General features: G+C 31.1%; 1 protein-coding gene across 5 annotated transcripts in view; it reads right to left on the bottom strand.

Annotated features, from left to right (window-relative positions):
• The window catches only part of Ctnna3 (catenin alpha 3), a 1,743,363-nt gene that overhangs the window by 114,823 nt on the left and 1,600,570 nt on the right, over positions 1-27,970 (bottom strand). For all 5 annotated transcript variants that reach the window (XM_058577909.1, XM_046419856.2, XM_058577911.1 and 2 more), the window contains one exon: positions 15,309-15,490. In XM_058577909.1, coding sequence (XP_058433892.1) covers positions 15,309-15,490 — 182 coding nt within the window. The remainder of the gene's footprint in view (positions 1-15,308; positions 15,491-27,970) is intronic.

The raw sequence follows: 27,970 nt of genomic DNA, 5'->3' as shown, positions 1-27,970 counted from the left end.
AGCAGAGGTCAGCCAATACTCATTGTTAAACACCAGTCAAACACATGGTGGCCAGCTGGTAAATTGGCACTCCTGTAATGCTAGAATCTGCCTTTTCTAATCAAATATTTTGTAGGAGATAGCTTTCAAAGGATATCAAGGTTTAATTACGGTCTGACTAAAATTGTAACAATAGTTATCTTTCATTTTTATTAATTATTAATTTGTTAATTCATTCTTTATCCAGAAAAAAATAATCAAAAGCAAAGCAAACTAAAGTCCATACATATTTAAAACAATACCCTTTAATATCTGTTTTGTAATTTATCAGAAATGCCTACCTGAGGAGCTTTTACTTCCTCACTTCTGGCAACGTAGAATATAGTTTAATTTATTCCTCTGCCTACATGAACTGTTATCACAAAATGACACTTCACCATTTAATTCTCTTATAATAACACCATATATCATGGATTAGTTCTCCATGATGACTGATCAGTGCCAGTTTGGCAAAAAAATATTTTCTTCTGGCTCTGCCATTAGCTGTTGACTATAAACTTTCTCATGTCCCTGTGATACCTGATGTGGGTTTGTCCCATGTTCTCTCTGTTAAGTTTTGTGAGACTATTTTTTAGAAAATTTAAAATAGTTTGAAAACACAATAAATGATGACTACTGTTTTCAAAATGTTATAAATAATAATGTGAACAGGCAGGAGAAAGATCCAGAGGACAAAGCTGGTGTGGAATTTAAAGTGCATTTTAGAATTCCATAAAAAGTGATATAGACAAATTTACATGCTTTTTGATGTTTTATCTCTTTTGTCGTAGTCAAAAAACATTTTACACCAATAAAAGTTCCATGAGTTAGCATTTGTGGTGTATCTGCTATATTTATAGTAAAAACAGAGTATAACAAAGCACATTAATAATTTGAAAGCACAGAGTGACTTCCTATGGAGAAAGTAAAATCACTAAATAGCTACTCTGTGTTATGTGAACAAGGAAAGGCAATTCCACATTTAAGTGTCATGATAATTACAATGATAACGATAACTAATGGTTTATATAGTTGCACTCTGCACCCAATTTCCCACTGTGCTTATTGTCAAGATTAAGCAGAAAGGACCCAGCCAGTACATCTGTAGTGGCTAAAACATGAACATGGAGGTCAATTCCTATGTCATAGAAGGTAAATATGAAAGATCACCTTTGAGGGCAGTACTAATTCCAAATGAACAATGGAGTAGGTGGAGGCAAACATATGTAATCAAGGTAGAATAGAGGAAGTAAAAGAGAGGTTTATAGAGAGGGGACCAAGTCTGCACGCATGTGTCCACATTTGCTTGTACTGGTGTGTACACACTCTCCTCCTGACTGTCATTCAAATTAAAAGTGGCTTAAAGAACTACTTACCAGAGTAGTAAGCATATACTGTCTTCCTGAGGCTTCCTCTTTCTATAACATCTACTAGGAAAAACAAATACCTGGTCGTTCCGAGGGAAAAGAGTGAAATTCACATTCTGAAGTCTAAGCAAAAGACAGCAGAAAGCAGGAGATTGGACTGAGACAAGGCTGAGATTTTCGGTATTGTATGGCATGAGAACCATCAACATTTCTATAAGAAAATAAGAGCCAACTGTTTTAGCTGAATTAAAAAAAAATAAAGAATGAAATGAGTACATGAATTTGAGGTTGGTAGGATGGAAATATCTCAAATGAGAACACAATAAGGTTGAGAATAAGGCTTTAAACACTTTTAGAAGAGAGACACAGGAATGGGAATTTAAGATTTCAGATGTGAAAAAAGATACCTTATATGCAGAATATATTTATCAAAGTAATAGAGGTGACCAAATAAACTCAAACTGCTCTGATTAGGGTTCTTGAAACACAATAGGCATAAACCTTAAAACAATAGTTATATTAATAAAAAAGATCCATCCACTGTAATATCTCACTATTTCTCTTTTTTAAACAAGTTACTTTTAAATTAATTGAGCCATTGATTCAAGACATAGATGATCATACATTGACTTTTTACTATAAAAATAAATATTTAGTTTTTAAAATAAATATTTAGTTTTTAGTATATAAAACTAATTCAATATTATCTTATAACTATATATTTATATATGTCCATCCTAAATAAATGATTATCAGTTACATTTCTGAGGGGCTCAACACACAAATGGACAATAGCAATAGAATTTGATCTACAACTCTGCAATGAGTCATTCAAGAAGCTAAACCATAGTCTTTGTAACAACTGACTCAATATGGCAGGACTTAGTCATCAGATTTGCCCAGTTTCCAATTCAGCAACAACCAGAGAAAGCCAAATGTGCTGCTTCTAGTTAACCCACCTACAGCTTCACTATTTAAACAATATCCAATAAGAAAATACCCGAAGCCTTTTTGTTAAGCTTTCCATCTCCCCTGCCTATCCCTATACCTCTGCCAAAAGCAAATTATTGAATGTATTCACTGTTACAGAGATGATAAAAATTTAAGGTGGGAATATATTTGTTATCCTCAATAGATCCTACCCAATATATACATGAATGAAAACATCACACTGTACCTGACAAATACATACAAATTCTGTGTGTCAATCAATAATAAAATTAATTTTAAAAAGGCAAGAAGGAAACGACAGTGGCTGAGTCCCTCAAAAAGTTCTTAATAGTCTCTGCCTGTTCTTATTTAGTTGGTCTTTAATTTCTCTATATTTTTAATATTTTAGTCTCTTTTACTCTGAGATGATGCATAATTTAATTTAAATCTATCCACTTGAAATCTCTGCAGATTCACATAATAAAGAACTGTTCTACAACTTGGAAATTAACCTAGCAATTTTACCAAATTCTCTGACAAATTCATGACAATAAGAAATTGCAATAAGAAATTCAGGCAAGGGTATTTAGGCTGTCCAATTCATTTTGATAAACAATTACTAACATGCTATTTAAGTTTTTTTTTTCCTTTTACTTATCACCTAAGTATATATGAATATTTTTATCATGTAAAAAGACTTGGCAGAATTATTTCCATTTGTGTCAAAGCATTTCTCTTTGACATTACTAAATAGTATTTCCAATTATTTGAGACACCATACAATAAGATAAACTGATTTTTAATGGGGAGAATGTCCATGGAAAAGGCAATAATAATAAGATAATTACTCTATACACTGCCCCAAAAAGAAAATATTCAAGATTAATCACAGAACACAACAGAAAATAGTTCTCTCTTTCTGTTGTAATATTTATAAATAATATAAAGACTGAAATAATATTTATTTCCAACATAAAATGAATTTTATTAAACTTATATGTTGAAAAGTCAGACATTTTTTCAAAATCTTTGATGATCTACATGTCTCATATTTGGCATCTTATATTTTTAATTATTTGTTAGACATTTTTGTATATAACATATATGAGAAGCATTTAGTAGCCTTGTCAAATAAAGTAAAAATTAGATTTCATAAGAATTATATAGTTTAAGAAAAACTCAAATGTACCAATATATTTTATTCCTTGTTTTGTGGGCTACAACATTTAAATTGCTATTGTTCACACATCATTTTAAAATATAAATGTTTCACTTCAGAAAGCAAATGAGCTATGTGCAAAGACATCTTTTATTTAACAAACAAAAGGGTGTGGGACATAGGACATTACACATAGATTTTGTATAACAACTATGCTACCACAAAGAGTTTAATTCTGAAAACTTTGCTGAATAGAAGCAAGATGAGTATCCATTGCCCCTGCTGCTCATTTTCTATTTTGTCTCTCAAGGTTGTGTTGTGGAAAAGTAAAGTGGAGCTGAAATATCTTACAAATACAAGCCCATTTCCAAGGGAGGTAGATGGAGGTATATTGAGGTGAGGAATACAGCCAACCCATCTCCCAGTCTTGTTCATCCACCATCACTTTGTGGCTGCCTCAGCCAAGAACTCTTTTTCTACAATGAACACAACATTACTACATGAGTTTGGGTACTCTTTGCTTTTCCCTTAAGTTTAATAAACTTCCATGCATTTTTGCCATTGCCTGGTCAGATCTGAGGCTTTCCTGGACACAAGGAAAACTGAAAGCAAGGTGCTTCACAGGAAATCTCTTATGCTCCACACATTCCTCCATATTTCAAGTTAACACATGATTGCAATAGGCTATACTTACTGATGACAAAATGCCTGACTCATTTGCAGACAGTTGGGCTTACTAGTTGAGTGACCAAGATTCTGAGAACAGGCTTAGGGATATTATAGAAATATAAAGTCAGAATTGCTATTTGCAATATCAAAGCCAGTTCTACCCTTTGGAAAATGTCACATAAATATTTCTCTTGGGTAACTAATTAAAACTAAATAAAAAGATGTATTCTTCCCATGCTTACTACACATATGGCTGGGCATATATTTTAATACTAATTGACATTTTATCATGTTCCAATATTTCAGGGATATTTAAACAATCTTGTGATTGTCCACATTTGGATGAGGAAGATTGATCCATTAGCAGGAAAGGGATAATAAATAATAAATTATTGAAATTTATAAATAATCAAAATATAAGCAGTCCTTCTTTCTTATTGATAAATACTGGTCCTTGGAGTTGTATGGGAGAGTATCAGGAAGGCATATTATCACCATTTTGATATTTACCAGACATGTCAACCCATTTTCTGAAGTTCATTCTCTCCAAAGTATTCTTCAGGATTTCATTCTCATGTCATTAGAATGGAATTTAAAAATTCAGACAATCTAATAATGAGGGGCCTTCCTGTTCTTTTATTTTCTGCTCAACAGACTATTAGAGACATATTCAACCTCTGTCTGGTAAGTAGACTCTGGTGAGAAAACTTGGGTATTTTTACTTTTCTTATTTATATCTGAGTTCCTAGCAACATTCTGAATTCCCTTTCAGAATTGAACTTCTGCCTTGGCAGTCCACTCATGACTGATATATTTCTTTTCAATCTTCATCTTTCACCTCTGCCTGCTTTGGGCCCATCTTCTTGTTCTCAACTTTTCCTCCATTCTATATGTTGCTTCTCTGGTTCAAAATCCTCTACTGTATGAGGCTGGGGGAGTGGCTTAGTGGTAGAGGGCTTGCCTAGCATGTGCCAGGTACTAGGTTCAATTCTCAGCACCTCATATAAATAAATAAAATAAAGGTCCATTGACAACTAAAAAATATTAAAAATAAAATCCTCCACTGCAGGTATTTGTATATCCTTAATACCAAGGACTATGACAAATATCCAGTATATTCTCAGTAAAAGAGTCGGTAAGAATTCTAGTAAATTCTATGCATTTTATCAAATTAATAAACCAATTATTTAGATAAAAGTGGATATCACATTACATCTTAAAAATATAAAATTTCCTGATGAGGAGGGATGTGACCCTGCTGTATTTTTAAAAATGTAGCTTAAAAAATATTAGTGCTTAGAGCAGTATTACTATTCTTTAGTTAATTTCAATTTTTAGATCTTAACAATATTAACAATACAGGTGGTAAATTCTTAAAATATGTTTTGCAAAGATGAATGTGATGATTGTGTTTCTTGAACAAAAGTTCTCACTTTTTGCCTTTTATCTCATAACTCTCTGCAACTTAAAAAAAATACCTACCATATGACCATAAGATATAATTAGATATCTGGAAAGTTTTACCTAGACCCTGTCTCCTGCTTAGATAAGGAAAAAATTAAATGTTCTCAACTGTTATATAAGTCATGCAATGTAGAAACTGTTCAAGTTCATAGTCAAAATATTGCCCAGACAGAATTTTCTTAAAGGGAGAGGAAAAAAGGGGACCATCACTTATTTAAAAAAACCTCATATGTAATTTTAAAATATCTTAAAGAGTAAATGTCTCCAATGCTAGTAAATCCTAACGGGATTCCTGGTAAAAATGGCAAATTAACACATGCATCTAATTTTGTTCCCTCTCCAACCCTCAGTAATACTTTGGCTTGTTTTTTCTTTACTCTAATTACCTAAACCCACTAGTAAGGACAGAATTAATCTTTATAAAGAGAAAAGATAACAGTAAAAAATATTAGGAAAAATATTCAGGATAAGCCAGGAAACTCAAAAGGAGATGAGAAGTGGTAATAAGAACCTGATTAAGAAAGCCAGTACAAACCAGCAGCGGGGGAAATTAAGAATCAAGTTGGCTTTTACAGACTGATTCATATTTGGCTGGACTTGGAGGAGAAGAGAGGAAATGAAATAGGCAATTTTATCCCCTCCCTTAATCCACAATACTCAACAGCTACCCCTTGTTCACCAGAGCAAAATTCTGGATGTTATTCTTTGAAGGGGATAAAATAAAGTTTTTGTATTGAAGGAGGATAGGCCTATCTTAGGGATGGGGAACTTTTACTGACATCAGGGGTGAAAAATGAAGGTTGGAATACCTAATGCTAAACTTAGCATTGAGAATATCACCCATATTCCCAGCCCCCTGATACAGACCTTTACCTTCTAACCAGAATCCCAGAAGATGCTTTCCTGGGAAACAAACTAATGCAAAGGAAAAACACTTGCCTTCTTCTAGCAAATCTTAACTCCTGGTTCTAAAAAGCACCAGAGGCTAAATAAAAGAAATGTGGTGCTGGTAGAAGATTCCAAAATTGTGTTGATATCATAACAGCTTATATAACTACTTGGCTAGCCCTTTATCAAGGAGAAAACTTAAAATCATAATGCCTGACTTTTCTACCCCAGAATGAGTGTATCACAGGGGTTAGTGAGAAAATATCTTGCTGTATTTGTAACTATACAGAATCATTAGAGTAAACCTGTTCCATGTCTTTAATTTAGGCTGGAAGAAGTGCCAAATGTGTGACAAGTGGCATTGGCCAACACTCAGAAATGGCCACATCAAATTTTATAGGATTTTTATACAACTCCTGGTATAGTACACGTCCTATGAATTTATTTAAAGTTTTCTCATTTTGGAAAGGCTATAACAGAATTTGCAAATTGGATAGCTCTCTAACTGTGACCAGACCCTGATGAGTTGAGTCCCTGATAGCAGTGCCACCCAAAAGGCCCTGTTATTCTTCCCATATATTGTTCCTAGAGTTTGTTTCTTTCTATCATGGATCCCTAATCATAATTCTTGAATAGTTTCCTATTTCCTACTTTATATAAATAAAAACTGTTTCTAAATGCCCTTTAAAATTTATTGCTTTCTTAATGTCTCTCTTTGTTTATAAAGAGAACCCAAATGGATCTGACTCACTTCCACACTCCTGGTTTCCACTCTTGTAGGTTTTCTTACTTACATCATCTCCCTTCACAATTCAACCTTTGCATCTCAAAGTCTAATATGTTTTACTTTTTCATATTTTCTTTCTGCACTTACTCTATTCTCTATTGATACCCCCTCTCTTCTAAAATTCTAACATATTTATGGCTAGCAGCACAAAGTACATTATATAATATGCCCATTTTTTTCACTCATGAGGAAAGGGCTGGGTTTTGTTCTATGTCTGCACAGGATTAAAAAAATGTGTAATATGATGCCCAGATTCTAAAGCTGAGCCAATCCTGATTCAAAACCAATTTCACGTACATATTTATGAGCAATTTGTTTTACCAGTATTTCTTTAACTATATAAGGGAAATTTTAATAATCAAACTATCCTTATAACAAAAATGAGGAAATAAGTATTTGTTATTGGGTAGTTATAGTAACCATTCATCAAAGTATAGCCTTTATTTTGCACCTTATTAATAAAATAGCATGTGAAGAAAACGAGAAAACAGAGCATCTAATGGCACTTCAGAGAGAGAGAGAGAGAGAGAGAGAGAGAGAGAGAGAGAGAGAGAGAGAATTCTGTCCTTATTTATATTCTTTTTCTATTTATTGATTATCTAGCCACTTAAATATCTATACGCAGGACAGTGTGTGAGCCAAATTTGTTGCTACTTGTTAATATATATGCACTGCCCACTATCTCCTCCATTCTTCCAGATCCCCCTAGGAACAGCTGAAATTCCTTCAGTGAAGGAAATGTGACACAGGTGGAACTAAGGAATATATTAGATATAAAACTGCTAAATTTAAACTCTGAAAAATATTATACTGCCTGAGAAAATAAAAGCTTGAAATAAAATTGGAAATAAAAAGAAAAGATTTTATCCATTGTAAAACAATTATAGGTTTATCAAAGTTTATGTGACCTAAAATTTAGCTGACTATGGATCCAGTTCCAGAACAAGTGATTATCAGAACCTAAAATTCAATTTTATTACCATGCCTTTCTTAAAATTTGAACACACAGTATCTTTGTTTTGTGGATGCCTGTGGCAGTGACACATATAGATTGTGAGAACGTTGGGGTATTTAGCTTTTGCAAAACATGAAATGTGTCTATTTCCCAATGAGTTCTCACTCTGTGGAGCTGTGAATCCTCTTCTAACACACTAGCTGCAGTTTAGGATACTTCCATATTCACTGATGTAGCAGAATCTTTTCCAGTTTGATTCAAAGTGTATCAACAATCAGACATTAATTCCTTTCAAAGTGACACATTCAGAGCAGGGAAATCTGCAAAGCCTATAACCTCACCCTGTCTCAGGTGACAGGATTTTACAGTTCCACTTTCATCCTACTTCCCAGGAACATTTTTCTTCTTTTCTAGTCTGGACACAGCCAGTCATTTTAATCTATCCTTTCTAGTAGTTTTAATGCTGCTGCAAATTTCCTTCCAGTCTATGAATTATGAGTAAATATAGCCCAACTAGTCTTCTCAGAACATACAAAGAGAAAATATATTTACCTTTCCCTTAATAAACAAAATGGTGAAAACTAACACATGTTTACTACCTTTGACCTATCCAGATCTACTGCAGCTCTGTCACTCCATGTTTGAATTCTTAGTCAAACATTCAATAGATGGCAACACTTAACAAATAGAAGCCATTAAGAATTTACGTCTCAAATTCCTTCCATTTATTCATATGTTCATACATTTCCTTATTCTTTTAGAAAGGTTTCCTCCTCTTATTCCATGTTTCCTAGAAAATAAAATTCTTATGTGCCTCTGTTCAATGATACTTTTTGTCTTTTGGATTTACTGTATTGTTTTACTTTTTTTGCTTCTTTTTAGTTATACATAACAGCAGGATCTCTTTTGATATATTTATATAAGCATGGAATATTTCTTATTCTAATAAGGATCCCAGTCTTGTGGATGTGCATGGTGGTGAGATTCACTGTGGTATATTCATTTATGTACACAGGAAAGTTGTTTCAGTCATTCCACTGTCTTTCCTATTCCTACCCCCTTCCTTCCTTTCATTTCCCTTTGTCTAATCCACTGAACTATTCTTTCTCCCCAAACCCTTATTGTGGGTTAGCATCCACATATCAGAGAAAAATTTTAACCTTTGCTTTTAGAGATTGGCTTATTTCATGTAGCATGATAGACTCCAGATCCTTACTTTTTTACAAAAATATAAGTATCTTACTTATATTTTAAAAAATTGGAATAATTATATATTTAGTATAATTTATGTAATTATTATATTTTTCATATTCACTCAACATTTTCTTTTTTATTCTTTTTTCCCATTTTCTAACTTAATTTATCCCCTTTATTTTAATTTCATCTTCTGATATGGAAAGTTTATTCTACTGGTTCCAATTTTCATTACTGTAAAGATTCCTTAGAAATTTTAAAATGTGTTACATAATTTTCTATGCTGCAGAGTATTAATTTTTAAAAAACCTTTTCTTTATATAAGAACAGCAAATCATTTCAATTTTCAACTCCAACCTTTATAATTTCCCTGTGTAGTGTCATCACTGCAAATAGTCTCATTTTTTATCACTACTGTCATTCTGCCATGTTTTATTTGGATATACCAAGATATTTTCTGACTTATTTGTTCATCATAACTCTAGGCTTTTCCAAGGGTCTCAGTTACAGCTCCCTAACTAGTGTCTCTAATGCCATATGGGAGTTAAAATTAATATCTTAGTGTTCTACATAGGGATCTACATATGTATCAACAAACAAGTAAACAAAAAAAGAGTGAGTTTCAACAGTTGATGATTAAGTTTACCTACTATGTTTTTTTTTTTTTTTTTGGAGATTGATTGTTTTTTTTCCTGGTTCCTTCTAAATACAGGTGTTTTATTTTTAATTTCTTAATTTATTCAACTAGTATTTATTAAATATATATTCAGCATATACAGATTCTACATACTTATACATAATCTGTATACTTATACATATTATACATACTTAAACTTATACATATTGTGTACACACACATATGCTATTGCAAGTTCTAAGAATAAAATAATAAATAAGACAAATTACATATAACTTATATTCTGTTATGGATATGTAAGCATAAAATATATAAATAAATTAACTAGATAATCTAAGAAGCGATAACTGCTAAAAGGCAAGTAAAATATGATTTTGCCATATAAGGAGACTAGTTGTAGGAAGATTTTGTGCTGAATACACAAGAATGATATCTGTGATTATGAGCTCATTATTCAAACTGAGACTAGAAAAAACAGCATGTAAACTCATGTAGGCTTATCTTTATATCTGACATTTTTTATATTAATTTTTAGTTTTAGGTGGGTACAATATGTTTATTTTATTTTTATGTAGTGCTGAGGATCAAACCCAGTGCCCCACACATGCTAGGCGGGCACTCTACCACTTGAGCCACAACACCAGCCCTGTCATGTGTTTTTTGTTTTTTTTTTTTAATTGTTTCTTTTCCTTCCATTGTAATGCTCTGTGTCATCTTTGACTATAGTTTTTATCTCCCTTTAAACAATTCATTCTATCCCTATCCATTTCTTCTTTCTCTTCAACCCTCCAACATTCAGAAATCTCAAAAACCTTGTCCTGCTCATTTGCCTCCTTTAAGTTACTGCTTTAAGTATATTTTTCTTTGGTTCCTATTCTTTGTCCATTTCTCTTAATAAGGCTTTTTTCCCCCTCATATCATGATTTATTGAAGCTACTAAGACAAAAGTCAACAACAATTGAGAATTGCCAAAACTAGAATCTATTCAATTATCATATTAAGTTTTCTCGGGTAAAACTAGTCATTTTAGATCATTTAAATGACTAAATTTCAGTGACTCACTGAAATTCCCGTAAGTGTGGTCCAGAGTCCTTTTTTGTTTGTGGTACTGTATTTATTTATTTTTATCACTCCATTGTTCTTTATTTATGCAATTCTGTTTTCTCTGCCAATACTTCTGTTTTCTCATGGCTTTGTTCTTTATTGTTTTTCCCTCCTGCTCTGGCCCCTGTGCATAAAATACATCTAGTGTAATTGTTTATACTACCCCATGGTGAGAAAGCTAAAGAGGCTCTCACTACAGGTTTCTTTCCTTGATATACTATTTTCCAAATAAAGTTATGGATACTTTATATTATGTGAAAATTCTAATTCAGCTTTCTATTGGAAATACATTTTCTTCTTTTGTGTATCTAGGTTAATTATATCAATGGAACAACAACAAAAATGTTATTAATCTTTACTTCAGAATCAACCTATATATTAAGCTTGAATTAAAATTATTGAGAATATAAATCTAACCAATCCCAGAAATATAAGAAGAAGTGAAGAGAATTTGTGTTGTAAATGAGACATAGAATATCAGGTAGAAGGCAGAAGAAAGGGTAAAGGTGAACATTTCATCATACATAATGGGAAGTTTCATCATAACTAATAAATATCAAAATAAATTATTAATAAAATAATATCAAGGATCATATATACAATAAAATACATGAAGGTACCAAACAATCAAGAATTCGAAGGAGGGGAGAAGCAAGTATAAAAAGCCATTTAAGTGATCTAAATCATCACCTGTAGAAAAAGTCAGTAATTATATGTAAGAGCAAAAAGTACATCGAATTTTTCTACCATTTTACTTCTTTTTCTCTGATCATTTTCTTCTTTATCTCACAGTCATTCTCTTTATGTCATGGTTATTTCTTATTTTCTTTAATGTCATTTATTAACTTTTTGAGTTTATTTCCTTTTGAACATTTGGTCACTTTTTTGATTCTTTTACTCTTTATCTTTTTTCATTAAGTTTTTTCTTTCTTTTTTCCCCACATTTTTGTTGTTATTGTTAGTGACGGTGGTTAATTCTAATTCCCCCCAAAGATTTATCAAATCATTGTTTCCCATTTTTGGTTAATTTCTCTTGATTTTCATGTTCTGAGTCTAGATTTAGGGACATCAAATATATATGCATATAATGCCAATTATTTACTTTTTGAAATTTATTTCAGGTAGAGGCATAATAGTATACTTTTACTTTTTCTGGTTTTTATTTGTTTTTAGAGGGAGGGGTTTCATCAGCTGAGCTGTTTTGATTCCCACTTTAATCTTCTTAAAATAACATATAGTGAGTGTTGGGCATGGTTTCTACTCAAAGAACGTTCTCTTTCTTTGGTATTATGAAGTACACTTTTTCATAATGGATAATGCTCTTAGTAATGGTGATAGAGGAGGAAAAGTGGCATCTTCTATAATTCTCTTTTATTTCTCTGGGATCCTTGCTATTTCTCAAAACCTGTAATACTTCTAGTGCTACCTCGCCAAGATTTTCTTTTCCATCAAAAGTGAAAATGATCTAAAGCTCTCAATTCTAAACCCACTGAATTTTAATCTCTTCCCTCTAATCAGTGTTATAAAATGCCAAGTCCCAGACCTGTGTTCAGAATTTTTTCACTTAATATCAGGTGTTCTTGTTTTGATTCAATTTTTTCTGTACTATATCTATTGTTTCTTTACAAATCTCTTCTCCATGGAATGTTTTAATCATCGTAGTTTCTGCCCTCTAGAAACACAGGGTCGTGACAATGGCAGAGTACCAGCATTAACTATTGGAATTTGGTATATATATATCACATAAGATAATTTAAAACTTACACTATTCTCTGTATCTCAGAAAGTTTGAATGCTGGCTTCATATAATGCTTTTTTGTGCTCTAATTTGCTCTTAACTTTCAGTAAAGTTTGTATGGTGTGATTTAATTTATACAATAGTCATTATCCTTGAGTCAGTATAAAACCTCATTTTTAAAAAATGAATACATATTTATCACATAATATCAATACATTTTTAAAGTAATAGAGCAATTAAAACAGAAGACTAAACTGTAATTAAATTATCCAAAATCCACCTACTAAAACATGATTTTTATTTAATACCATCGAGTATAATTTTATTAATTTTATTTCCTATATAAAGGCATATTTATACCTATGTTTTATATATATATATATATATATATATATATATATATATATATAATCTATGCATTTATATTTGAGAAAATTAGGGATGCAGACAGAAAGAGAAAAGGAAACATGAAGAGAGTCAGAGAGAGACCAAGAGATTGTTCAGAATCTTTGCAAAAACTAAAGCATAGGTCAAAAGTGAATTAATCTGTATATGAAGAAGAATGAGAGGACATTTGGCAGCTATAGAACTATGGTTGAAAAAAAAGTGTAAAGACTTTAAGAAGGAAAAATATAAACTGATATCTCAAAGGACTTCTTTATGAAATTCTATGTATAATAACATTATATATTTATATATAATATTTAAAAAGTTATATATATACATATATATATATGTATATATATGTATATATATATGTATATATATATATATATATATATATATATATATAAAATGTTCCAAATATATATATATATATATATATATATATATATATATATATATATATATAAAATGTTCCAATTAAATGTGCAGGGAAATCTCTTCACTGCCATTATTTTTGAAAAGTGGATTTTCTTTGAAGGGACTACAAGTAGGTTTGAGTTCTGTCATAAATAATTTTGGTCACATACAAAACAAAGAAGAAACACTCATAGGAAAACAGCCATACCTACATATTATACTAAAAAATTAGATTAGACTACTTTTTAGCTTTTTATTAAAAACATTTTTAAAATATCTTGGCTTTATTTTCAGTGGATTCTTCTTCATATAGCAACACGTCATTAATTTAAACAGTCCAATTTTCCTAATATTTTGATAATTCTGCAGTTATTCTTATACTAATATATCTTACTTCAGATTATTTATTTGGGATAGAATCTCAGAAGTACATATAGATTACAGCATAGATGATGCCGATATAAACTGTTTATAAAGGATTTTAGTTCATACATATTGCTAAATTATGTGTATACTACTTCAGGCTTTTGCTACCACACTCTGTACCTTGCCTATTTTCAAAGTTCTCCAATTTTTTTTAATCTAAAAATTATTTGATATTAAATGTTAAGGCTAAATATTTTTCAAATATTTATTAGTCATATCTTTTATGGGTGAAAAATCGGTGAATTATGTAATTATATTTCATCCTGGATTAGGAAATTCATTTCTTATTTTTAATACTAATAGTCTTTATATATAAGTGACATCACACATTTTTATTCTTTCTTGCAAATACTTACCAAGTTATCTACTTAAATTTTAATATTGTTTAGGAAGTTTTATTGGTACTTAGAATTTTAAAATAGTTCAATTTAATAATTCTTTATGAATTCTTTCTTTGTAATGCTTAGAAATTTTAACTGAATCTTAATATCAAATACTTTGTGTATATTTTCTCTATTAATTATGATTTTAATTTTAGATTTCGTCCATTATTCCATCTGAAAGCAATTTTCGTGTATAGTATATGGTAATATAAATGGACAGTTTTCTATTTGCACTAGATCTGCTGCAGGGTAGTCTATTCTGTGACTTTTATAGTAACTCTAAGACTACTTAAGTAAATTTCTGTAATTTTGTATACTTTAGTAATTGATTGGGCTTGCACTATATAGTTCACTTCTTATTTATTAGCTCTATGAAATGCCATTTTATAGTTATAACCAACATTTTATTTCTCTGGAATGCAACAAAACATATGATTCTTTCTCTGCTATCATTAAGTCACTGTACTTTTAAATATATCTAGTTACTATCTCAGCAGCAAAAGATACCACTAATCCTGATGTTATGCTGGGAAGATCTCTGAGGAAGCCAAAAGTGACAGAGTATAAAGTGGTATCTAAAGTCTTTGTCAGTTTATGAGAAACTCTGCCATATTTACTTTTCACAACCTCTAGAAATACACACCCTCAACTTTGTTTTTTATATTATTTATATTTTCACTACCACTCAATTTTGGCATCTGCCACTCAGAGAAATTTGAAGTTTCAGTAATGTGACAAATGTTTCTACCCATTAGCAATATTATATATAATTTCAACATAATTACCTCGTGAAGTCTGTCATCTCCATCATGATCATACACATCTTCTTGGCGAGAACAATGATATCATTGCTTGTATCATCCCATATTTCAATTTCAGCATCAAGCTTACTCTTTACTTTCTTGAAATCAGCAACTTGCTCAGCAATCTTTTCCTTTTCCGCCTCAGGAAGTTGAGTCATCTTTGCCTAAAACATGTGATAATTAGATTTAAAATCATTCCACTATGAAGAAAGCATTTTAGAAAAAAATTGGTTATTACAGGGTATTCACACAACCTAGACATTTAAAATCAGAGACACTCAGATTTTAAGTCATTTAGCCAAAACTTTCTTGGTTTATTTTTTCAAAGAAGAAATCTATTAAGTTATAATTATTTGCTCTAGGACAATTATATATATATATATATGAATATATGAATTGTAATGTATGTCTTGATGTCTGGCAAATTTAAATCTTCCTTAAAATAAATCTGGAATGTTCTAATTTCTACTGGTGTCAAAATTTTAAGTTAATTCAAATGTAATGTCATGCATCATATTTGTTAGAATATATTCTAATTATACTAATGATACATTTCATAAGGTAGAAACATAAAAGAACTTAACCTGCAATCAGACTATGTCTGTCTCTGTATATCTATATATAAGTATAGCTAGATAAATTTTATAGGACCATTGAATATAAATTAGTAAATAATAACTGTATAAATTTATAAATTATGTGTACAAAAATGAGCACATAGGTAAAATCATAAGGATGTCTGTATATTTTGTACATATAAATATATTCAGGTGTGTGTGTATATATATATGAATATATATATATATAATTATATATGTATTTATATACATATATGTGTGTGTGTGTCTGTGTGTACACAGACCATTATATGAAAAGAATAAAAACACTATGGGCAAGATTTATTAATGCAGCCCTCCCAAATTTGTATACTGCCTACTGAGATATTATTATCCTTTGCAGAGTAAACTTACTCTGTTTAGCATGATATCACTTTTTGGATATGTTGTATTCTTAATGTATGCAAACTGCATCTTCTTTTTGCAATTTGGAATGTAGGATAGGTAAAAAATAAATCTATATTACTAAACTACCATATTTAAAATCTCATCACCTAGAACATTACTTTTTGTCAAATAAAAAAGAATCCTGCCAGGTATGGTAGTGCAGACCTGTAATCCCAGTGGCTCAGGTAACTGAAGTAGGAGGATTGCAAGTTCAAAGCTACACTCAGCAACTGAGCCAGACCCTAAGCAACTAAATGAGAACGTATTTCAAAATAAAAAAAAAAAGGACTGGGGATGTGGCTTAGTGGTTAAGTGTCTCTGCATTCAATTCCTGCTACTAATCAAATTTTAAAAAATTAAATTTAAAAAAAATCTTGAAGTATAAATGATCTGATAATATGAAGAACATAAAACTTCATGAGACTGTCCATGCAATTATATCATCAAAAAGGAATGTCAGGGCTGGACATGTAGCTCAATAGTATGGAGCTTGCCTAATATGTGCAAGACCCTGTGTTCAATAACCAGCACCACAAACTAGCAAACAGAAAGGAATTTTAGATATATTATTGTAGTATAATGAATGTACAGAGTTCTAAGGAGGAACATTTTGAAAATGATGAATCATGTTAGTAGAACTTGTTTATTAGATGATTCACATCTTCATATTTTAGATGCTGGTGTTTCAGACACCTACAGATGGAAAAATAAGGAGAAATCACAAAAAAACATTTGCAATACTCTGGATACTAGGTACAATATAATGAAAACATACTTTATGGAATCAATAGTATGCAATGGCAAAAGAGCTTACCTATATGAACGAAAGGAATTAAAAGCATAGTCAATGAAACATTCAAATAATAAAGATCAAAAATCAGCATCAATTGTCATTTATTATCAATTTATTATGAGCCTAACATAGGGTCTAAAATAACTTGATGTCTATGAAAATCTCAGGATTAATTAATCATGCCTTAATTCTAACATAAGCCTTTTCCTTTAAATTTCTTACCTTAATGTTTGAGACACATTAAATGCTCCATAAATGATAACGTTTTTGTTCAATAGGAAAATTGTCAAAATATATTTACATGTCTAGCACTTAAATTTGCTTTCATTTTATTATTTGTTTTTCTTTGAAGATTCAAAATAATCTTCATGAGACACAGTTTTTAATTAATGAGCTTTACAAGATCTCATCTTTAGCATCTGAAAGTACTTGGTGCTGTTTTTCTCACAGGAAATGTGCCCTATGCAACGTGTTAAAAGAACAGTAACTTTTACTACCGCTGGCATATGGCAAGGCACATAAATGAAGACACAGCTCAGTACTTTCAAAATCAAAAGTAATATGCAAGCATGTTAAGTAAATTATAAGCTATCAACCCATTAAACTACCTCCAATGTAGAAATGAGTTTTCCTCCATCTTGACTACTGGTCATTATCATTTTCTGCATTCTCATATAAAGTGTTCAAACATTCAAAAATACCTAGCTATGGAGAGCTGGGCTATTTTGCACTCTAAGGGTTAATAAATCTGTAATGCTAAATCTAATAAATAATTTTGAGGTATACAATAGCATATTATGGAAAATAATTCACTAGTCTCATAATAAAGTAAAAACTACTCAAGAAGAGGTCTGGTTAAGTATATTTCAAGTTCTGCTCCTTGGGTTGCCACTGATTCCCTATATGACCTTGAGGAAGTCACTTAATCCTCCTGTCTAAGTTTCCCCAGATACAAAATGACAATAATTGCAACTGCTACCTACCTGCCATGTAGGGAGCAGAGTTGATTATTGGATAACATTGAGACTGACCCTGTCACGGACAGGGAACTCATTGGTTGCACTCGATTTCCTTAATAACATTCCAACTCACTTGGTGAATTACAATCAGTAGACTTTTATCTCTGATAGATAAGGGTCAAAAGTTGGGCAGTAGTTTGTGAAATTAAAAGTTCTAGAGAATTTTAGTCTTTTTTTTTTAACTGGGGAACAACAACAATGAAACATTAAATTACACCTTTACTGAAGGTTTTAAGTGTTTCCATGAATAATTTATTAAGTGCTATCAATCAATTTCAATCACTTAGAAATTTTCAAAATAAGACTAAAGAGAATAACTGATATTTGCGGATTCTGGGTGAAATTCCTTGATTGAATTATTTTGTGCATGATAAGAAAAGAAACTGAGGGACAAAGCCAAAGACAAATCAGTTTTAATAGAATCTCTGGCATCTGTGGCCAGGTGGCTCTATATCTGGACTCCTGCTCAGAATTCTGATATGTATTAGCTGTCAAAGGGTTTGTGAATCATTGCCTTTTGAATGAAACTGCATTGTGTATCTATTAAATTTCAAATCTGTTTCCAGAAACAATGAAAATAGAAATACATATACATTCCAGACACTTCCTAGGTACCAAATATCTATTTCACTTTCAATAATCACAGCAGCCTTATGAGGTAGGGGCCATAATTATTTCCATTTTATCAATGGGAAAATTATCTCCAAAAGATTAACCAATTCAATGAATATTATGTTACTCAATGGTTGAACCAGGCTGCAAACCAGAAAATCTTGGTAAGAAGTCTTGTTCTACCATCATAACAACAAAACCTGAGGAATATTGTCCTCCATATACAAAAATATCCACATCTTCCTTGATGATATTTCTCTATCATTTTTCATCTCAAATGCAATTGTTCTGCAAAACATAATAATTTATTTTGAGAAACAAATTTTCCTCATCTGTCATAAAATCTCCAGCTCTGATCTTTTTTCCTGAGTCAACACAATACTACAAATAACCTGATCACAGAATGATGAAAATCAAACTCAGTCTAACAATATAACCTCTTGATTTTTATACTTCTTAGAGAGAATTCTTCTACTCAATCTTAAAATTTCATTTTAAAGCCAGGTACTGTGACACATACCCATAATCCCAGCAGCTCAGGGGGCTGAGGCAGGAAGAACACAAGTTCAAAGCCAGCCTCAGAAATGGCAGGTCACTAATCAACTCAGTGAGACCCTGTCTCTAAATAAAATACAAAATAGGGCTGTGGATGTAGCTCAGTAGTCAAGTGCTCCTGAGTTCAATCCCCCCCAAAAAAATTCATTAAAAAATTCATTTATCCAGTAAGATTGGCAGCCATTATGAAGTCAAATAACAACAAGTGCTGGCGAGGATGTGGGGAAAAGGGTACACTTGTTCATTGCTGGTGGGACTGCAGATTGGTGTGGCCAATTTGGAAAGCAGTATGGAGATTCCTTGGAAAGCTGGGAATGGAACCACCATTTGACCCAGATATCCCCCTTTCTCGGACTATTCCCTAAAGACCTTAAAAGAGCATACTATAGGGATACTGCTACATCGATGTTCATAGCAGCACAATTCACAATAGCTAGACTGTGGAACCAACCTAGATGCCCTTCAATAGATGAATGGATAAAAAAAATGTGGCAGTTATACACAATGGAGTATTACTTGGCACTGAAAAATGACAAATCATGGCATTTGCAGGGAAATGGATGGCACTAGAGCAGATTATGCTAAGTGAAGCTAGCCAATTCCTAAAAAACAAATGCCAAATGTCATATTTGATATAAAGAGAGCAACTAAGAACAGAGCAGGGAGGAAGAGCATGAGAAGAAGATTAACATTAAACAGGGAGGAGAGGTGGGAGGGAAAGGGAGAGAGAAGGGAAATTGCATGGAAATGGAAGGAGACTCTCATTGTTATACAAAATTACATATAAGAGGAAGTGAGGGGAAGGGGAAAAAACAAGGGAGAGAAATGAATTACAGTAGATGGGGTAGAGAGAGAAGATGGGAAGGGAGGGGAGGGAAGGGGGGATAGTAGAGGATAGGAAAGGCAGCAGAATACAACAGACACTAGTATGGCAGTATGTAAAAACGTGGATGTGTAACTGATGTGATTCTGCAATCTGTATATGGGGTAAAATTGGGAGTTCATAACCCACTTGAATCAAATGTATGAAATATGATATGTCAAGAACTATGTAATGTTTTGAACAACTAATAATAAAAAAATAAAAATAAATTAAAAAAATTAAAAATTCATTTAAAGAATCCCCCTTTATTTATGCCATTATGATAGGGGCAGATTTTGTTACTTTCATGTTGTCTATCTCCTTCTATGTCCATTTTTACTTTCCAAGTTCTCACCTTAATTTCCTCTATGATTCTCAATCCCTTTGCCTTGTTATTGCTTAATTCTATCTTTCTGAATTTAATGGAAATGGCCAATTCTTCAGCTACAGTGTTCATCCATGTCTTTTACCAAATAAAAATATCTATTATATAATATTACAGTAGAAAATTCATACGGAAAAAATGACCAAAACATAAATATACAGTTGGAACTATTTTCACAAACTGAGCAAATCCTAACACCCAAATCAAGAAAAAAAAAGATAAAAAGACAATTCGCAAAAAAAAAAAATGAACCTCCTTCTCTCTTCTTTCAGTTAAGTATCTCCTAAGAATAATAATTACCTTGATTTCCAAAACTAAGGATTTTCTGATATGTTCCCTTCTATGTTCATCATTTATATACTTGACATTCAACTCTACTGTTGCATGAGCAAAGAATAAGCAGGATATAACTATACACAACAGTGCACTGCCATACGATATAGTTAGATTCTACTTATCCTTATGACTCTTTGCAGATTTTTTTACGATACAGAATATAACATATATCTGGCTGTATTTTATTTTCTATAAATGATCTTGTGGAAACTATTACATTTTGGCTATTATGAACAGTACAAATTCCTGGACTATATGGGCATATTTCTCTTGAATCTATACTTAGGAGTAGAATTACAATGTCCCAAGGATTACCATAAATTTTTATCTCTGCCAGTTTTTAAATCTCATTTTATTTTACTCCGTTCCATGCTTTGTATCGTCCATCTTCCAACTAAACTAAAATGTTGGCTAATGCTGGTAAATATCTTGAGATACAGTCTGTTAATTAATTTGCACATCTTTTTCCCTTTCTTTCATCTCTGTCAGTTCAAATTCTATACTTAAAGGCCAAATTCATACAGTATGCATTCCTTTCTTCATTTCCAGCTGTGTGTAATTAGTTTTATAAAAGTTTCAGAACATGTCATCCATTATTTCCTCCAGGCATTCATGTTGTCTTCTCTTGTAGTCTAATCACTTGTGAAAACATATTCATAACTTGCAGGAGAAGAGGTCTCTGAAAGGAGAATTATCAACTTTATTGTATTTTTTTTGTATTCTTCCCCCAAAATATGAGGTTCCTGAAATCACGGACATAATACATGACAGATGTGTGTTTGTGGTTATTAATAGAAATAGTTAAGAGCTAAAGAAAAATAGTGTTTGGGGCTGAGAATTTTATAGTAATGATCTTGCATTTTCTCTACACTGCATAAATGTTAAGCTTCTAGTTCTATGAGAATATCATATTCATTTCTCTATGCATTTTCCCATCCACTTTCATATTTGGGTCTTTATTATTTCTCCAAGACTATATTAATATACTTCTGATGCTTTTCACCTTCTTTTATTCTGCCTTTTGGTTTCATTCTATTCATTATGACTGTATAAAATTTTGGTATGCTAAATGATTTTCATTACTTCTTAAAAATGATAAAAAGAAGAAAAAATGTGGCATAATAGAAAAAAAAAATGTAGAAATTATCATCATTCAGACCTCCATCCAATTTCCAATTCTGACAAGTCTGAGTTATGTAGCAAGTAACTTAACCACCTGGAACCTGTTTCATTGTATATTAAATTATAGTGAATTTGTATAGAGGTTTTGTGAAAACTAGAGTTATGTCTATAAATAAAATTGCCTGGAATATATTAAGGGTTTTTGTAAATGGTACTTATGATCAATATAAATATAAATGCCTAACCTGGACTTCAAAAATGTCTACAATACTGAGGGAAAGGGGTAGCTCATATATATCCTGGGGCTACCTCAGAGAGCCTAGGCAAGAACCAAATGATATATTCTGAGAAAATGAAGTCCATAATCAATCGATTCTATAGAAAATTAGATCATTATGTCACCTCATTCTCAAAACCCCCCAAATCCAAGTCACTTATTTTGCAAATAAGGTAAATGACTTTTAAAACAGTATCCAACTGGTCAGCAGCAGATTTGAGGTTTAAATCCATGTGTGTCCATTAAATTTTTCTGATTTCCTTAAGTATAACATTTTTCATAAAAACTTAATCATATAATTTTGCTATTTTCCCTATGCATGAAATTGGATGAAACAGAAATAGTACTGTGCTAAAAAGTAATTCACAATTACTATTTTATAATTTTATGAATTTTAGGAAATTCCTCATTAATTCATATGACTTATGAGTGGGCACATACAATATGTCATATAAAATTGAATGTTTTATAAATTTTAAAAATACATGCATAATGTGTGTGCATTTTGGAAAAGTATTTCTAAGATGATAATTCATATTCTTACCTCCAGATTTTCTCAAATTTAATAGTGGTCTTTGTGTGTCTTTTTAAATAATGCCAAAGGCATTTGGGAAAGTCATGTTTTTAATATATAAAAAGCATAAATAGTAGCACATTTTAGAAAATTTGAAGTGCTGATAGCAAAAACTCACCCTAATTTAAAATTTAGAATAAATGAATAAAAAGGTTTATGTATCCATATGTTAAGTATACTAAGTTGTTATTTCAAAAGTATTCCCGGAGTCCATTAAGAAAAGTGTCCTATGATATTTTTAAAAAGACTTTAAGAGATTGAAACTGGATTTGGCGTTAATGTATATTTTTATGTTTTAATGTATTACCTCTAAATCAGATTTATAATTATATTAGCTTTAATGAATTCTCAGTTTCCTCATCTATCACAAAATGATACTTTTAACACACAGTGGTTAATACTCAAAAATACTGCTTTTAGTTTTAAAACTTTAAAAGCTTCAGGAACTGAATCTAAACAAAGGGTTAACTATTAAATTATCAGGGTTATTTAATGAATTATCTATGTCCTAATGGTAAAAATTAAGGTAATTAAGATTTATCATGCTTCACACATGTCAGTCATTCTAGTAGGCATTTTTGAAAAATTATCCTATTTAAATAATAATAGTATAAAATAGATATTACTAACATTCACATGTCTCAACCATGGAAGTTAATTTCCTGTAGACACATGCATGTCTCCTATAAATGATGAAATCCCTCTCCAATGTTTATTACTGACATTGAAAATAATGATATTGTATTTGTGAACTCAGTTTGTATCTAGGCTTTACAAATAAATAAATAAATAAAAGGTATAAGACACATTTGGGAAACAAGTAGAGAGACTGGATAATAGGAGGTGATTGTAAATTTCATTCAGTGCCATAATCATATTGTGGATATATAAGAGAATGTCCATTACTTTTTTCTAGGACTGCTGAAATATTTGGAAATAAAATGCTATGATGTTTGAAATTTCTTTGAAGTGATTAAAAAATATAAAATATTTTTATACCTACCCCAAACAGGAGGTTTACTATGCTTTGTCTTCCAAAACTATCATAACAGACCTCAATGATTACTCTGATTTTTAGATATAATTATTTAAAATTATTTATTTCATATACACATTTTATTACCTTGTATCACAATCTTGGTGAGTTTTATTAACATGAGTCAGGTTTTTTAAAGACTGATCAATTACTAACATTCACATGTCTCAACCATGGAAGTTAATTTCATATAGACACATGCATGTCTCCTATAAATGATGAAATCCCTCTCCAATGTTTATCATTGACATTGAAAATAGTGATATTGTATTTGTGAACTCAGTTTGTATCAAGGTTTTACAACTTAGGGGCACTAACACTACTGACTTTGCTCTTCCAACAAAGCAAGGACCAGTTCCAGTTCCTCAATGACATCAAGTACATCAAGCTTATAAGACTGTACTTGAGCTGTCAGCTCTTTTCACACCTGATTCCTACTTTTGTCATTTACCAAAAGGCATGCTCTATCTTTGAGGCATTCTATTTTAATTTAGACCAGAATTAGTTATTAAACAGTTGTTATTATACCCTCTCTGGTAGATCTATATGGTACCCTAAATTCAACCTTGTAGAACCAAAAGGAGTGTATGTAATCTGTTTTCCACAAGAAGACCTTCAGTTATGTAAAAGCAACCATCAGATGCTATTAATCATAGTCTTCCAACTACTTTATTTATTCCTTCATATATTCCTTTTTTGTAGAACTGTTAATTCTAGACACTTCTTCAAAGGCATATTTTCCAGATGATCAGCATGAGGGGTTTCCTTTGGTGGCACCATACTGAATCATAAAATTAATTCCAGAATTAAGTATAGCACTCTAGATGAATTCTGACCAGTCAAGACAATAATAGACTTTTTGCAGGACACTATGCTTTTACTATTCAAAAGCCCAAAATTGTGCTAGAAATTTTACAACATTCCTAAGCACGATTTATTCATACTTAACACTCCAGGTATTATAAAAATCTTATAAAAATAAACTATAACTAAGCCATATCTAAATGCCTGTATATTGAATTTTTAACTCTAAATGTTACAAAGATTTAGACGAATTCAAATTCAATATCATTGTGTTTTCCTTGGATCATTATTACAGGATATTGATGTACTTTTGTTTTTTAATGCTGCCCAAACTGACAACATATAAATCCATGAACAATTCAATAAATATATATTAAAAAGATGGTAAGGAACTCAAGCAATGAGATCTAGAAGCTCATTTGTTTTATTCACCTGTGTGACTCTAAGATGTGATTCAGAGTCTGTTCACTTTTATTTGCATGCAAATAAGTTTAGTTACCTGGATTCCATGCCCCAATTTAGAATAAATTGGCTGGAAGTAGACAGGAGGTGTGCTAATCTGACCATAAGCATGGAAAAGAAAATCAAAGAGGAGGTAGACCGCTCATAAAATGGAGACTTGTTTGCTTATAAATAATCTTTCCTGCTTGTTTCAGGACATCTTCATTCTAGCATTGTATTACAGCATAGTACTGTTATGTTTGGTCATAATAATGATGAGTCATCTGCAGCATCACTACCCAACATTTACTAGTGCCTACTTCACAGTAGTTATATAGCACCAATCTTGTTCCCTGGGAGTTTAAAATATCCCTGTGTTAAAGAGATCAAATTATATTTAGAACTTTGTTTGGAGCTGGTAGGTAAAGATACGTGGAATACACCTTTAAAACTCTTTCCAGAAGACATTTTAAAAAATGCACCTCTACAATAGGTATAAATTGAGAAAGTATTTTCTAATGTTTCCATATTTTTTTCTCATAGTTTACAATCAATATAATCTTATAGAACATATACATGCATTCATTGTATTTCTGGATATAAATATAGTTAACAGATTGCTCTTCCCATAGTTCATAGGAATCTTAATTTCATTCTTTCTAACACAACTTTAGATAAAACAATGACTTGAGAAATATAGATATAAAATTTTAAATACTCATGGCATTTGTCAATAAATTATGGGTATATATGTATATGTTTTTAAGATTGATTATAGCACCATGATTAATGATCCATATTAATGCATGCTGATCATAGCCCCCTTTACTTAAAAGAAGGTTTAATATTTACATACAAGGATTGTGCAAAATCTATACTCTTATATTCTTATTAATATAGATTACTTAATGCTCAAAGAAAAATAAACATTTTTTGCATAATATATGACCTATTTATCATTATTTTAGATTTCAAAACAGGTAAAAGAAAAAATTTTATATCAATTTGGAAATTCAACAAATATTTCTTTGCAATTCCTTTATTGGGTACTTTCCCATGTTTCTGTTTACTTGTGATCTGAGACCCAAAGTTAGCTGAATTTCCCATATTTTGAAATTTAAATAAATATGACTCAAACTCCTTATCTTACATTCTTTGAGAATTTCAGATTAACTCAAGAAATTTATACATTTCAGAGGTTTTATGCTCTCACAGGCCATCTTTCTTCTCTGAATTTTTACCCTTACTGATGTATTGCTTTTATTTGAAGCTAATCTTCTGTGATGTCCCTTCACACTCTGTTATAGTGATCCAACATTCTAAAATTCTTAAAAAATCATCCATGTATGTAATTTATGAATATGGAAATATATGAAAATATTTAAAGGTAACAGGGATTTTACAAAGTGGAATAGAAATGACTTAAACTTGCTATATCTCTGATTTTACCTAAGGATGTACAAAATGGGGTAGAAGGTAGCATGGCTTCCACACTTAATAAAATACGAAAGATCTACCATCATGGCTTATTCCTTAAAATTGATTAGAGGTGTCAAAGAATAGTCACACTAAACAAGTTAGCCATACAAGGTTAAGACTATTGACATAGGGAATGATATTGAACTCAACTCTGTTGAAACAAAAGTTCAGAGAGTTTTTAAGTACTGAGGTGAGCTAGTGGAAAAGAAAGTATCTGAGGACATTAGTAGAAGTTTGGTTCATGTGATTAGACTATTAATGTGTTTACTAATAGGTGTTTTTTGTTTTTATTTTTTAAATTTAGGCTCCAGATTTTCCACAAGATTGGAAATAAAAGCCAAATTTTTCTTTTCTTTTCTTTTCTTTTTTAAGCTGGCCCTATCTTTCTTGATAATTATGTTTCAAAGGGATGACTCCTTAAGAAAGATACTCCTTGTGAAATTGGCTAAAAGTTGGAAAAATTTACATCTCCAAGGCACAGAGAAAAATCTCTAAATTGTAATTTCTCTAAAGTAAATGCTCTGAGCAAAAGGAAGAGAGAGGTCTAGAGTCAGGGAGAATCTTATGTAATAAGTTTTGTTAGACAACCAAAACCTTCACCAAATGACAAAGACAACATTGTCAGAAATGAGACCTAAGAACATCATGAACATCCTGTTTTGATGGACTGAGGATGACATAGTAGTTCTGTGTTATTTTTTCCAAAAATCCACAAATTTTAAATCATGATAAACCAAACCAAATTCAGGGATATTTGATAAGCTAGTCAATCTATCCTGTTCAAAAGTATCAAAGTCATGAAAAGGAATACGGAGGAACTGATAAAGTCTAGAGGAATCTAGATGTGACTACTAAATAAAATTTTGTTGTTGTTTTGAACAACCAATAAAAAAAATTAAAAAAAAGAAAAATAAATAAATAAAAAGAATTTCTTAGGATATTTTTCTAGGTTTCCCTAGATACCCTCCCCCTGCAAAAAAATAAAATAAAATAAAAATAAATCTAAATATAAATAAATAAATAAAATAAAATTTTGTTGGATTCTGAACTGAATCCTAAAACAGAATAAGAACATTAATTGAAAACTGATGACATTTATATAACATAAAGTCTGTAGTTTAGTTAGAAGTATAGTGCCAATGTTCATTTCTTAGTGTTGTTATATAGATACTGGTAATTCAGGTTAAAATCAGGGAAAACTGGGTGAAAAGCATGTGAAAAAAACTCTGATATTTTTTCTACTTTTAGTAATTCTAAAATTATTTCAAAATTTAAACAATGTAAAATGTATCCTAACATTCAAATGTACTTCCACAAATACAGAATAATTTATATCTTGGCAGCT

This window comes from Marmota monax, unplaced genomic scaffold (genome assembly GCF_021218885.2).
Source record: "Marmota monax isolate L192 unplaced genomic scaffold, Marmota_monax_Labrador192_F-V1.1 WCK01_AAM20220418_F8-fsc00019, whole genome shotgun sequence".
Taxonomy (NCBI): domain Eukaryota; kingdom Metazoa; phylum Chordata; class Mammalia; order Rodentia; family Sciuridae; genus Marmota; species Marmota monax.
This window is presented reverse-complemented; position numbering and strand designations above follow the sequence as displayed.